The 16,270-nt window shown below is 26.7% G+C and overlaps 1 protein-coding gene across 1 annotated transcript; it reads left to right on the top strand.

Annotated features, from left to right (window-relative positions):
- Positions 1–3,591: 3,591 nt before the first annotated feature.
- LOC130665408 (pyrokinin-1 receptor-like) lies at positions 3,592–13,575 on the top strand. Its single transcript, XM_057465769.1, has 5 exons — positions 3,592–4,556; positions 11,402–11,684; positions 12,123–12,228; positions 13,078–13,278; positions 13,368–13,575. Exons 1-5 carry the CDS (start codon positions 3,675–3,677, stop codon positions 13,405–13,407), a joined length of 1,512 nt encoding a protein of 503 aa, XP_057321752.1. The 5' UTR covers positions 3,592–3,674; the 3' UTR covers positions 13,408–13,575.
- The last annotated feature ends 2,695 nt before the right edge of the window (positions 13,576–16,270 follow it).

Genomic DNA, 16,270 nt, shown 5'->3' with positions numbered 1-16,270 from the left:
AAGCTAAAAAAAAAATTTTTCCCGTGTTATTTAAATGGGAAAATGGAATTTTTCGATGAGCTAGGTCTGTAATCGACATAGAATTTTTTTTCTTCCGCGAAAATTTTTTTTTTGTGTTGAACTATGGTATTTTCCACATGCACTTGAAAAAAAAAATCTGGCTCCGAAATGAAGCACCTTAATATGTATATATACCAGAGATTAATATTCTAATCCTTGTGACAGTGAATTTTTTTTTTTTACAAATATATATCATATTGGAATATTAATTAATAATAAATTAATGAAAATTTTAATAAAACGCAGCTTTACTGAATAAATTAATAAAACGCAGCTTTACTGAATAAAAAAGTATTTGTTGGCGTAAAAAAATACTTTAATAAAATCGTATGAACCTAAAATGGAATTCTCCATGTAAATGTAAATATAAAAAGTTGTGATAAAAGTCGGACAGAATTTAAAATTAATACTTTTATCCAGAATTTAAATATTACTTGTTCCACCCACAATCATACGAGAGAATATTTTACATTTATCAGATTCTATTGTTTTTACTGTTTGGTTGTCTGTGTACGCACACATTAAAATCAAATAATAATTAACGTTCTGGCTTAATTAATTAAATTTGTTGTTGAACTCGGTGAAAACTTAAAAGGAATTGAATGAAGTAAAATCAGTGAGCCGCAATTTTAATTAAAATCTTCCATATTATTTATGATAAAAAATTCATTTTTTATTTTTCTTTGATATATTTAGTATAAAATAACATTTTTTTAAATTATTTTCATCTTTGATAAAAAAAATTTTTTTAATATAAATATTTGATTTCATTTAAATGAATATTTTTATTTGCGCTTTGAAAGCTTTTATAAGCTCGATATTTAAACTTGTAGTGGATTTTATAAAAATCTAACTATTGTATTTGTCCTCATGACGCAACTTGACAAAAATTTTAACATTTTTTATCTATTTTAGTCAAGTAGGTTCCAAAAATACTATTGATGAAAAAATTTATGTATGTATTTATATATATATATATATTAGGGTGTTTAAAAAAAAAAAAACAATTTTTTTTTATGGTATTCAAAAATTGAAAGTATAACTAAAAATAAAAATTTTGGTACTAGCGGCAACTTCGTTTTGCACAGCGGGACGAAAGTTGACGCTTTCCGCCCGAAGGCGAGAAAAAAGAGGATATTTTTGTGATTTTTTTTTCAGAGTACCTTCTGTATAAAAAATTCTTAGAATTTATGGCATTTTTAAGCATCATTCCAATAATATTTTCCTAAGTTTTCATAGATAAATATCGAAAAATAAGCCAGTGGTAGTGGGGAGAGACGAGTCACTTAAAAAAAAAGTCTCAATGCCGTAGCCCTGCTTAAAAAATCCGATAGATTCTTGTAGCTGTATGTATAAGGCCCTATATGTACTTAACTATAGCACTTCTCATAGAACTCATTCATTCTTATAAAATCTCTATCGGAATATAGGGGAAGGGGGGGCAAAACGGGATACTTAACGAAAAATTTAGTTTTTAGGGACATAAATATCGTAAATTGGTTTCATTTTGATTCTATTTGAAATAAATATAACGAATTTTAGACTGCCATCAGAAAAAAAATTTTTTTTTATTTTCTGCGGGCAAAATGGGATACCCCAAAAAAAAGTAAATTTTTTTTTTTTTTTTTTTTCAAGTGAATAAAATTGATGTAATAATGTCTTTCTAAATTGATGTAAGTAATAAAATTTACTCTCAACATACTTTTAAAGAATATGCTCAACTGGTAGAGCATTCGGCGCGATACCAAATTGGTCTGGGTTCGATTCCCAGTTCGGGCTATCTATATTTTTCTCAATTTATCTATAAATTGTCTTATTGAGAAGGTTTGCATGTTTAGGTTTCCACTATATTTAAATGGTGGACACAAAAATGAATATTAGAAAATTAACATAACTGTTAATAATGTGATATTATAGCACTAAAATTATAAAATATTACAAAATTATGAAAGTTACAATGTAACAGTTAAAATTATAATGATTACCAATGTTACAGTTTTAGAGTTTTTATTAGTATTATTGTTGTTATTGTTCTTGAGTTAATTAAAGAAATAAATTTCTTAATTTGTGATACTTCATGAAAATAAATTTGTAGTACGATAAAATTTGTACATTTTTTTCATTTATGCTTTTCGCAAAAAATATAAAAATGTTTTTTTTTAGCTTTTAATAGTGTAAAATGATACTAGATGTCATTTTTGACCATTTTCGAAAGTTTTTCGAGAAAAAAAAATTTTGACGAAATTTTGAGGGTATCCCATTTTGCCGGCCTATCCCGTTTTGCCCCCCCCCCCCCTTCCCCTATATATATATTATGGTGTTTCAGAAAAACAAATTTTTTTTTGGTATTCAAAAATTGATAGTTTTACCTCAGAATAAAAATTTTGGTGCCAATCCGAGCTCTTAATAATAATATTAAGGTTTGCCTCAATCCATTTTTCTATTTTCCATTTAAATAACACAGGAAAAAAATTTTTTTTTTTTTAGAATTTTCTAGCTTACTGACCACTCAACGGATTTTTATGCGCAATGGAACTTTGTGTAGGAAATTGAACGCTCTACAAAAAAAGTCTCTTATCATTTTTTGATGAATCCCACTGTTCAAAAGTTATTTAAGCCTCAAGTCAAATTTATAGTAAATTTTGAGATCTTTTCACTTTTCCGGCGAAACTATCAGTCTTATTACAAAATGTCATAGAAACTTTTTTGTAGGTAATTTTATTCCTTACAAATTATTACAAATAAAATTTTTCGTAATTCTGCGTTGTTTTCAATTTATTTTCATTTCAATGTCAAGCTTTTAAAATTAATCAGAAATATATTTTTTTAAGAGCTTGACATTGAAATGGATATAACTTGAAAACAACGCAGAATTTCGAAAAACTTTATTCGTAATAATTTGTGAGAAATAAAATTATCTACAAAAAAGTTGCTATGATATTTTTTGATAAGACTGATAGTTTCGCCGGAAAAGTAAAAAAATCTCAAAATTTACTATAAATTTGAATTGAAGCTTAAATAACTTTTGAACAGTGGGATTTATCAAAAATTTATAAAATACTTTTTTTGTATAGCGTTAAATTTCCTACAGAAACATTTTTTTACACTTTGACGATTCGTTTTTTACTGTGTAAATGATAATTCATACACGAATAAGTACAACTCAAATATTATCAAATTTATTGGACTTGTGATTAAAATTAAATTGAGTTTATTATTAATTAAGTAAATAATTGTTGAATGTAACAGTAATATATACATCCATATATATATTGATTTGATTATTACATTTTAATTAGCAAGAACATTTTCAAAGTGAAATGAATTCCAAAGCTTTTACTCCATAATTGATACATGAAAATAAATTTAAAAAAAAAATGCTTTGACAAAATAAAATATTTGAGTTTTACCTGAAAATAAAAAATTTACAATCGAAAGCTCTGACAGCGCATGCGAGTAAACTTTATTCCGTCTCGACATTTACAACCGCGGGAGCTTTCCTCAGTTTAATTTACGCTCTCGTCACCGCATCTTGTCCCATAAATAAAATAAATGGCTCGAATAATTTATTTCGGTCGAAAAAAAATATAACAATAATATATATAAATATAAATATGTATCAATTAATAGAAATAAAATGTCTCCGATTACGTCGGTCGACTTCCGATACCGACGATTGGAGTTTCATAATAAATGATTTTACAAATAATAATACTAATAATGATAATAATAATAATAATACTAATAATAGTTATGAGTTGTCATCATTTGATTACGAAGAAGAATCAGCGATTTGTAATCCAGTATATTTTTTATTGGATTTATTTCATAAATTTTATATCCCGTTTATTATTTTATTTGGACTTATCGGTAATTTATTGTCCTGTATTGTGTTTTTAAATACACATTTAAAAATGCGAAGCTCAAGTTATTATTTAGCGGCACTAGCGATGACTGACTTTAGTTTTTTAATAGCGTTGATGTTTGTCTGGTTTAATTTCCGGGTTGGCTGGAGAGTTTTCAATGAAGACGGCTGGTGTGAAATAATAGTTTACGTGAGTGCTGTTTGTAGTTCACTGAGTGTTTGGTTGACTGTTGCATTTACTGTTGAACGATTTATTGCAGTACAGTATCCACTGCATCGACCGTATATTTGCACGGTCGCGAGAGCAAAAATGATCATTTTTATGCTGATGGTAATGGCTCTTATTTGCCATTCGTACGCGTTTGTTACCGCGGGTGTCATTAAAAGCAGAGACGGAGTCGAGGATATTTGTGATCTGAGACCGGAATATCTGGAGCTGATGAGAGTTATTAATATCACTGATACCATTGCGAGTTTAATTGTTCCTTTGATTTCTATTGTTGTTATGAACACGATGATTATGAGGAATTTTTTCAAGTTCAGCAGAAGATTTAAGCAGACGAGTTTGCCCAGTACTTCTAATCAGTGTCCCAGTAGGGAACGTTCTGATGCTAATCTTAATCAGATTCCTGTAAGTTTATTAGTCATTTTTGTTTTTTTTATTTTGGTGGAAATGAAAATTTTTTTTGACTCAAAAATTAATGAGGACTGGGAATTTATTTTAAAATTTTATTTTAATGGGGATTTTTAAATTTAATTATGACTTTTTAAATTTACTGGGAATTGAAAAATATTTTTTGATTTTTTTAAATTTATGGGGACTTTTAAATATTTTTTTTTTAGCTTTTATTTTATTTTTTTTTCCATTTTTTTTTAAATTTATGGGGACTTTTAAAAAATTTTCGATAGCTTTTCAAAATTTATGAGGACTGAGAATGTTTTTGACTTTATAAGACTTATGGGGACTTTTAAATATTTTTTAAAGACTAATTTTGATGGAGATTTTGAAGTATTTTTTAAAAAACTTTTTAACATTTACGAGGACTTTTTAATAATTTTCTGTGGCTTTTAAAATTACTGAGGACTTTGACAATATTCTTGACTTTATAAGACTTATGGGGACTTTTAAATATTTTTTTAAGATTTTAATTGTGATGGGGACTTTTAATTTTTTTTTAGCTTTTATTTTATTTTTTTTTCTATTTTTTTTGAAATTTATGGGGACTTTTAAAAAATTTTTAATGGCTTTTCAAAATTTATGAGGACTTTGAGAATGTTTTTGACTTTATAAAACTTATGGGGGCTTTTAAAAAATTTTTTTACGACTAATTTTGGTGAGAATTTTGAAGTATTTTTAAAAAAATTTTTTAACATTTATGAGGACTTTTGAATAATTTTCTGTGGCTTTTTAAAATTACTGAGGATTTAAAAAATTTTTTTTGACTTTACAAAACTTATGGGGACTTTTAAAAATTTTTTTAAGATTTTAATTGTGATGGGGATTTTGAAGTATTTTTTAAAAAACTTTTTAACATTTATGAGGACTTTTTAATAATTTTCTGTGACTTTTCAAAATTACTGAGGACTGAGAATATTTTTAGTGAATTTTTAAAATTTATGGGGGCTTTTAAATATTTTTTTAAGACTAATTTTGGTGAGAATTTTGAAGTATTTTTAAAAAAATTTTTTAACATTTATGAGGACTTTTGAATAATTTTCTGTGGCTTTTTAAAATTACTGAGGATTTAAAAAATTTTTTTTGACTTTACAAAACTTATGGGGACTTTTAAAAATTTTTTTAAGATTTTAATTGTGATGGGGATTTTGAAGTATTTTTTAAAAAACTTTTTAACATTTATGAGGACTTTTTAATAATTTTCTGTGACTTTTCAAAATTACTGAGGACTGAGAATATTTTTAGTGAATTTTTAAAATTTATGGGGGCTTTTAAATATTTTTTTAAGACTTTAATTTTGATGGGGATTTTGAAGTATTTTTTAAAAAACTTTTTAACATTTATGAGGACTTTTTAATAATTTTCTGTGACTTCTTAAAATTACTGAGGACTGGAAATATTTTTATGAATTTTTAAAGTTTATGGGAAACTAAATATTTATTTAACTTTTTAAATTTATGGGTGCTTTCAGATATTATTTTATAATTTTTTAAATGTATATGGGGACCTAAATATTTTTTTTTAATTTTAAAAACTTATGGGGACTTTAAATATATTTTCAAGACTTGATTTTTTATGGGGATTTTGAAATATTTTTTTAACATTTATGAGGACTTTTAAATAATTTTCTGTGGCTTTTTAAAATTACCAAGAACTGAGAATTTTTTTTTGAATTTTTAAAATTTATGGGGGCTTTTAAATATATTTTTAAGACTAATTTCGATGGAGATCTTGAACAATTTTTTTAAAAACTTTTTAACATTTATGAGGATTTTTAAATAATTTTCTGCGGCTTTTTAAAATTACCAAGGACTGGAGAATTTTTTTTTGAATTTTTAAAATTTATGGGGACTTTTAAGATTTCTGTTAAAATTTCAAATTTAACGAGGACAAAAAAAATTATTTACGATTCAAAATTTTATGGGGATTTTCAAATTTATTTATAAGAAATTTTACATTTCATGGGAAATTTTGAATATTTTTTCGTGACCCATTCAATAAATTATTAGTGATTTCAATTCTGAATATTTAAATTAATTTTCTAAAAATTTTTCTTCGAATTAAAATTACGGCTGAAGTATCAATGATTTACTAAAAATAATAATGAATAAATTTACATATTTTTTAATTTCCTACAATAAAAATCCTCACATTTTTTTTTTATAAATCCAATAGTTCCCGAGTGACGTAAAAAAAATAAACAGAAATTTACATCTCTGAAAAAAAATATTTTAAAATAATTCCCAAACTATAAAAATGTAAATTTCCGTAGCAGTAGTAAAAAAAACACAATATTGGTTTTTTAAGGTGACGTATTTCATACAAAAATAATTCATTTACACTTGAATAGTAAAACCTATGAATATTTTTTCTAAATAAAACAAAAAAATTACCAATACAAGTCAAAAAAATATTTTCATTTAAAAATATTTTCGCTTGAATTATTTTCATTTCCATCATTATTATAATTTACTGGAAACGAAAGAAAAAAATTATATATGACAACTGACAAGTGACGTAAAAAAATTTCTACCACAAAAATATTTATTTTTATGTAATTTGACATGACAGCTAAGTAAAGTCGATGGAAAAATACTAAAAGCTTTCATATATTTTTAAATATACTATTAATCACTCCGAATTCACTCCCAATTTTTTACAGTGCATTTATCTATATTATTAAGAGAATAAGGAAAATTTTGTTCCCGCCATATCTATATGATAGAATTAGTTAATGTTATTGAAATTGGTATCATTAGATAGGTCTTGACTTGAATTTGTGCCTTTTCATACTTTAAACTCTTTTTAATTGCCAAGTATTGAGATAAATAGATTTATCTACATCATTCGAATTACATTTAAATTACGCGGGAAAAAAGACGATCGTATTTATTTTCTTTAAATAAATTAATACTTTAATTATTCTGTCACTAAATATGACTGAATGTCACTGAATATATACCTATATTATTTATATCGCATTACTTATTACAAAATGACAGATTTTTCTACTCCCTTTTGGTTTTAGGAAACTTCTCAAAGCCAAAAAAGTCTGCATAGAAAAAAAAAGGATTCATTGACACAAAAAATCTTTACTCGCCTAAAGAAAATTTTTACTTACCCCAATAAATTTTTTGCATTGTGAATTGAAAAGAAAAATTTATTTATAACTAGAAAAAATTACTCGGTGCAAGGAATTATTTCTTGACCAAAAAAATCTTTTCTCGCCCCAAGACAAATTTTGTATTTAATTGATAATGCATAAAATTTCGTGGTGCAAATTAAAATTTTGTTGCGGCAAGAAATAATTTTTTTCTGCGTATTTTATAAATTTAGCTGTGATATTTGGGCAGTCACGTAGTAACTGCGGGTTGCTCGTTTTTATTATTTCATTTATTTAGGATTATTGGTATTTAAATTAGCACAATTACTAAATTGAACTATTTTACATAATTATGAATGAAAAAAAAAAAAAATCAGTACGGAAAATCTCAACCGTGTTTTATGATTTTTACTTAATAAATTTTTTTTACACGGTACCAGATATTGTTGACAAAGTAGAGAAAGATGGACTGTTACAAAAAAATTTTCAGCAAGTAACGGATGTAAACATGACAAAAACGATAAAAAACTAATAGGTAAATATTAAAATGTTCAGAGGAAATTGAGCGCTCGCAGTTGACTAAAAAATAATAAAATTGTTTGATGTGCTCTGAATTACGGTCACTTGTAAGCTATATAATTTATGGAAATAGTAACAAGGACTTTTTTTGTACATAATTACATTTAAATAACAGTGGGGCAAAATGAGAAACTACTTTTTAACAAAAAAAAAATTTTTGTAAGCGTTTGTTTAGTTTATAAAAAATTAGGAGTAAGTTGGTCGCCCCAAAATTTTAAATTTTCAAAAAAAAATTTGTTACTTTATTACAAGCTTGCAAAAATAAATTGACTAGGGGTAAAATGAACTATGAAAAATTTTTTTTTGTAATTATTTTTCTCGTCTAAAAAAAAATGTAGGGTAAGTTAAAATTTTGAAAAAAAAAATTTGTTTCTTTATAACAAGTTTGCAAAAAAATTGACTAGGGGTAAAATGAACTATGAAAAATTTTTTTTTGTAATTATTTTTCTCGTCTAAAAAAAAATGTAGGGTAAGTCAAAATTTTGAAAAAAAAAATTTGTTTCTTTATAACAAGTTTGCAAAAAAATTGACTAGGGGTAAAATGAACTCAGAAAAAAATTTTTTTTTTGTAAAGGTTTGTCTAGCTTTTAAAAAATTAGGGGTAAGTTAGGCGGTCACTTTACTTAGGGGTAAAATGAAAAAAAAAAAAATTCTCTAACTACCGGCTGTGACTCGGATATTGATATATAATTCATTTATCATAATTGTTTTTAATTTTAACACAGAATTAAAAAGTTTTTTATATTTTATACACGAGCAATACCATAATTTTTTTTTCTACTAATTTAAATAATTTAAATAAATAATTAATTTTTTAAAATCTACCGTACATATTAAAAATGTTCGAGTTAATTGTAGAATGTTTAATTAAATAAAATAAATGCGGATCATCGAATACTTATATTTTAATAATAAATAAAATATTGAAATTTAGCAAACCAACTTTTCGATTAATAGCTAAAAAAATTCATTAAAAAAAATTTATCGTGGACGTCCATTAGTCTGTGGTTAAAAAAAACGGCGTGGTACGGATATCTCGAGAACGACTTGACGAAACTACTTAATTTTTTTTTCAAAATTTTCAGAAATAAGCAAAGAAGGTTCCTTTCGAAAATCACTACTGTAGGACTTCTCGTTTTTTTAAAAATAAATCATTACGGTTAAAACCGGCAATCTTACATGTAAACAAACACACACTGCCGCCATTATTCATTAGGAATGTTCTCCTTATTTATTTTTTTTTTACTTTTATTACCGTATATTTACCATGGAAATTTTTATGGGAAAAGAGCGGGATATTCAATTTTATTCGAAATTTAACTTTAAAAAAAAAACATAAAATGAGCGTTCGAGGCGTGCACTTTTGGATTTTCCAAATTTTTTTTTTAATAAATACAGTCGAATATTCGATAAATCAATTTATCAAATATCAGTAAATTTTTCTCTCAGTGTATTCAACGGAATTCTTTTTAAATATGACAACAAGCTAGGAAACTTGTTGCACCACCATCATCATATTGAGGATTCACCGTCAAAATTTGTATTTAATTAAAAATTTGATACTTTCATTTTTTTTTGTTTTTAATTATTTTATTTTTAATAAATTTTGAGAAAAAAAATGTAGGAGACACTAACTAACTTTTTTCATCTAACTTGTCTTGTGAAACTATTAGTCAGTATTTTGTATTAAAACTTGAATTTTTTTTTATGCGCCCTTTTAGCTTTAGGCACTAGTCAAAAGCTAAAAGGGCGTATGTCTTGAGATAGGGGAGGGTGGGGCAGAGCGGCCCCCCTGAAATTTTGATCAAAAAAAAAATTTTTTTTTTTGACTAATTACTATAAATCCGATATGTTTGCGCATTTTTACCCCTACGCATGACATTTGCGGCAAAATGGACAAGCCCAAAATTTTGAAAAATTGATTTTTTCATATTTTTATCGTCAAATTAAAAAAAAATTATTATAACTCCACATTTCTAGCCCTACGCATAACACCTGGGGCAAAATGGACCAGCCGAAACTTCCGAAAAAATTATTTTTTCATATTTGTCGGCAGTTTCTCTATGTAAGAGGCAAATTTGGTCACTAAAAATTTATAAAAATTATTTTTTTTTTTTAGTCGATAAATTTTTGAAATAAAGTAAAACTACAGAATTGATTTTTTTTTTTTTATTAAATAACAATTAGTAATTAAGGTAATCGAAAGTGAACGATTTATTACACTTTAAAAAATTTTTTTCGAGTAATATAAAACCAAAAATAGTTGTCAAGAGAAAGAAATACATTCTTAATGATGAAAACAATTAAAAAAAAAAAAAACGAAAAAAAAATTTTTTTTATCACTTTTTGGAAGGGGGGCCGCTCTGCCCCACAAAAAAAAATTTTTTTTTTCAGAATTTTGGCAAAATGTCCATAAATTTGTTCGAAATAGGACAAAAGTAAAGTGATCTGATGGTTGAAAACCACAAAAAGTAATAATTGGCTTAGGGGGGCCGCTCTGCCCCACCCTCCCCTACGCCCTTTTAGCTCAAGGATGTTCAAATTTTTTTTTTTGCAGATCTTTGCGTTTCGAAAAATTTCAAAGCTAATGGCAAAAAAAAATTTTTTTCGCTAAAAAATGGTCCCCCCCCTTCCCTAACATAAATTTGTATTCTTTATAATTTGGCCATAAATTAAAAATTCCATAGAATCTATTTCATTCTATCCTTTAAATTAAATGTTTAAAATTAAGTTTATTTGTCAACAACTTTAATTACGTCACAAGTAACTTTATTATAACTTTTGTCATTAATGCATTGAATTTTCTAATCACAAAAGCTTTCACACGGTCCTACGTGGGCTCCATAGATAACAAGATATTTAAATTGAAAGTTTAATTTGAAAGAACCTTGAAAGTTCATTGTGCGTGAAACCCACCTCCTGATAAATATAAACATCTAATAGTAAAATTATAAATGACTTATACTTTGGGTTGCCTAAAAATAAAACGTCAAAGTTTACACAGATGAGGATTAAAAATTAATTTAAGATATGAATCTTAAAATAAATATAGATATATACAAATATACTAATTGATCGACGATACTAAATGGTTTAAAAATTTTAAATTAATAAACAGAGCGGAAGTAGCAGCAATAACGGTATAATTCTTGGAACAAGAAAAGTTCCGTCACAGCAGTCATTTCATTCAACAAAAAACAATAATTCCCACCATTCATCTGGTATTGGATCTGCCACTGGAGCAGGAGTTCCCAATGGATCTGGGGCAAGTGTGGGTGGACAACCCGCGTTACAGCAGACAACAACCCACTCAACGGCCACACAACCACCACCCGTTGCTTCAACGTCAATGATGCGTAGTACTTATCAAATTCCCGAATTCACTGCGGCTCGATGTATACGTAAGTCATCTTCAACGCTCATGTATTATGAGGATTTAAGTAACATCTGACCCGAAATGTGGACTTTAAGTTTTTGTTTGATCCGTTAGTGCATACTAATTTAAAGCTAATATTACGGCAAGCTCGGACGTGTGCTCGAATTGCAAATTTATTCCTAGATATCAAAGCAATTTTGACTCCATCTTCGATCGCTGAAGCTAAATTCTAAATTATTTAAACTTCATCAGCGGGTTAGTTGTTTGCTACAAATTTTCGGGGTCAGGATGTGTGACCATAATGAGTAACACAGGATGAAATATCAATGCGGAGACCGGTAATGTTAGCCCTTGCCTTCGGCGCAGGTAAACAATTTTACTCTGCCCTGCATTGAAAAAACTTCATCCCGTGTCACTCAATGTAATACTAATTTAAAACCTAATAACTACATATCAATTACAGATATTAGATCATCATCGAGAAATTTAGCTACGACAAGAAACCAACAGAGTATTACTAAAATGCTATTATTAATTAGTACTGTATTCGTATTACTCAATTTACCGAGGTAAATTTTATTATTTTTATATATATATTCATTTAAATGCATTAAACTTTGGTTAAAATAACTCGAACAGTTGAAATAGGCCAATTTAAAATGGTTCGAAGGACCAAACTTACTCTATATCTTTAAAATATACGACTATAAAAGTTTATTAACGTCGAGAAAAGAGTAAATTTGCAAATTCGAAGTAAATTAGATGTATCATTGTTATTTAAAACATTTTTAAATCGGCTCGAAAGACCAAATGCATGATGTAACTTCAAGATATATAATTATATAAGTTTAATGACGTCTAGAAACGAGTAAATTTATAAATTTTAGGTGAATTATTTATGTCAATTATTTACAACGGTTTTTAATTGACTCGAAAGACCAAATCTACTCGGAAACTTGAAAATGTATGACTACAAAAGTTTATTGGCGTCTATAAAAAAGTAAATTTCTAAATTTGAAGTAAACGAGATGTAAATTTATTATGTTAAACATTTTTAACTTGGCTCGAAAAACCAAATTTATTCTGTAACTTCAAGATATATGATTATATAAGTTTAATGACGTCTAGAAACGAGTAAATTTATAAATTTTAGGTGAATTATTTATGTCAATTATTTACAACAGTTTTTAATTGACTCGAAAGACCAAATCTACTCGGAAATTAAAAATGTATGACTGTAAAAGTTTGTTGACATCCAGAAAAGGGTAAATTTGTAAATGTGAAGTAATTTAGCTATAAATTTGTTATTCTATAGCCTTTTTAAATTGGCTCGAAGGACCAAAGTTGGTTTAAATTTCACTGTTAGGAGATGTAACTAACCACAATATTTAATAATATATATTTATTTAAAATTGCAGTTACGCTATACGTCTGTGTATATTTTTTTTCACCCTCGCCGGTCGAGACAGGCCAGCATTACTTTGGTGTCTACAGCAATTTTTTATGCTGTTATATTACACTAATTTTAGTATTAACTTTTTATTATACGCAGTGTGTGGTATCACATTTCGGCGTTGTCTCAATCAATTAGTACAAAAGTACTTGAGCTATATCACGAGGTAAATCTCCATTATACACGGGCCGATATATGACACTATTGTCACCGCTAAACCAAAACTACAATAATAATAAATATCTATTATTTCAGATATCTCGGCAGGCGGCGAAGAAACTCTTCAAGTTCATAAATATTTATTTAAATATAAATATTATAAATAATATATTTGTGTGTTTAAATAATTATAAATAATACGCGTGTACCAAAGACGTCTCAAAAGTCAATTTCATTCCTCAATAAATGTATTTATTATTATTTAAATATTATATTTGGTATAAATAATGAATGTTTTATGTCGTTAAATAAATGTTACAATTTAAATGTATAAAAAAAAATTATTTTTAATTTTTTTTTTTTTTTTAGTTATTTTTGTTCCCTTTTGTAATTTTCTGTCATTTAAAAACATTTTAAGCACTTCAGTGCACAACGGATTAAATTTATCGAAAATCGAAAGTGACAAGCTTAATATATATAATAAACTAAACAACTATAAAATGACGTGGTCGAATGTTGCTGGAATTGACATTTTTGAGCAAAAAGAAAAATTCCACTTCAATGTGAACTAAAGATTTTTGATTAGAAATTTTTATACGAAACTCAATAAAGGATAATTTTATAAAAAAAAACTTTAATTTAAAATTAATAGGATTTTATAAAAAAAAAATGATTATCAAGCCTTTGAATTTTATTAACTTGATTGAAAAAAATTAATTAGTATAGAGAAGGTGGGGCAAAATGAGTCACGACTTTCGAGGAAAAAAATATTTTTTTTGTAAATGCTTATCTCTAGAAAAAAAACATGGGGTAAGTCGGTCGCCCAAACTTTCAAAATTTTTACAAAAAAAAAGTTGTTTACTTCATCACAATTGAGGGTAAAATGAACGTAAAAAAATTTGTATAGTAAGCTATAAATTAAATCTGCCGTATATATTAAATATGCCCGTTAATTTGAAAATGTAATTAATTAAAATAAATATGGGTCATGGAATTCTTGTAATTTAATAATATAATTTAGTAACCAACTGTTCGTTTATAAGCTCTCGAGAAAACAATTTGTAATTAATTAACATACATTCGGTACATTTGTAATTAATTAACATACACTTACGCAAAAGATTAAAGGAACAGATAAATTTATTTATTAGCAGTAAATAATATCAAAATATTAAAAAGTTATCCTTACATTGGCAGTAAAAAGTGTTAACTAGGTTAGAATCTCAAATTTTAAACTTTAGGCGATTTTAGAGACGTGGAAATTTTTTTTAAAATCATCAAACAAAAACATTTAAAATTTTTGAAGTTAGGTTAAATTTATGAAAAAAATAATAAATATCCCACCATATTTCTACAATTAAATCATTACTGCGCATGCGCGGTGGTGCAAAGTCCTGGACTTCATTATAGCTAAGTAGTGGGAGAAAGGCCCATTCTTTTTCAGACTCAACTATACACAAATCATGTCGAAGAAAACATTATTTTTATTGAAAATTTTTCATTATTCAACGTCTCTTGTATATATTTCCCGAACGTTTTTTTTTTTTTAATTAACAGCAGTCAAATTTGACCCTTTCATACGAATTAAAGATGGCGGTCAGAAAACAAAGCTTGCGGTTATTTTAGTAAACACATATTTGTATCTAATGAAATTATATTTTTGATAAAACTCTCATTTATCTCTGCAATCTAATTTATTATTATAAAATAAAATTCATACTGATATGTAGGGGAAGGGGGGGGGGGCAAAACGGGATACTTAACGAAAAATTTAGTTTTTAGGGACATAAATATCGTAAATTGGCTTCATTTTGATTCTATTTGAAATAAATATAACGAATTTTAGACTGCCATCAGAAAAAAAATTTTTATTTTCTGCGGGCAAAATGGGATACCCCAAAAAAAAGTAAATTTTTTTTTGCACGCCTCGGAAGCGAAGCGGAGAGGTTGTGCTTTATAACCGACCTGTCAAGGTCACACGATTTCCACTCATTAAAGTGCATATATTTTTTTTTTCTATTACTCTTACACATTATGAAAAACACATCAATATAAAGCTGAAACACTAATAAATAATCCTGATACTTTTTTTAATTTGTCTAATATGTATTAATATAAAAAAAAGTTCATTAAAAAAAATTTATCGTGGACGTCCATTAGTCTGTGGTTCAAAAAAACGGTGTGGTCCGAATATCTCGAGAACGACTTGACGAAACTACTTAATTTTTTTTTCAAAATATTCAGAAATAAGCAAAGAAGGTTCCTTTCGAAAATCACTACTGTAGGCCTTCTCGTTTTTTTAAAAATAAATCATTACGGTTAAAACCGGCAATCTTACATGTAAACAAACACACACTGCCGCCATTTTTCATTAGGAATGTTTTCCTTATTTATTTTTTTTTTTACTTTTATTACCGTATATTTACCATGGAAATTTCTATGGGAAAAGAGCGGGATTTTCAATTTTATTCGAAATTTAACTTTAAAAAAAAAAACATAACATGAGCGTTCGAGGCGTGCACTTTTGGATTTTCCAAATTTTTTTTTTTTTTTTTTTCAAGTGAATAAAATTGATGTAATAATGTCTTTCTAAATTGATGTAAGTAATAAAATTTACTCTTAACATATTTTTAAAGAAGTTTTTCCTTGTTATTTCTTTTCAAAATTTGAAATTGGCGCCAATATTATACTTTTCGCAAAAAATATAAAAATGTTTTTTTTTAGCTTTTAATAGTGTAAAATTATACTAGATGTCATTTTTGACCATTTTCGAAAGTTTTTCGAGAAAAAAAAATTTTTACGAAATTTTGAGGGTATCCCATTTTGCCGGCCTATCCCGTTTTGCCCCCTCTTCCCCTAATTAAAATTAATTAATACGTAGTGGTGTTTTGGAAAAAATTCTAATACGTGTTTTTTTATTCTTGGCGAATAAATTTGTCTTTCAGTGTAGTCTGAAATCCTCTTGTTTCATCCTTTGTCACACAATATACTACTAGTTA

Source organism: Microplitis mediator, chromosome 1 (assembly GCF_029852145.1).
Source record: "Microplitis mediator isolate UGA2020A chromosome 1, iyMicMedi2.1, whole genome shotgun sequence".
In the NCBI taxonomy this organism is placed as follows: domain Eukaryota; kingdom Metazoa; phylum Arthropoda; class Insecta; order Hymenoptera; family Braconidae; genus Microplitis; species Microplitis mediator.
This window is presented reverse-complemented; position numbering and strand designations above follow the sequence as displayed.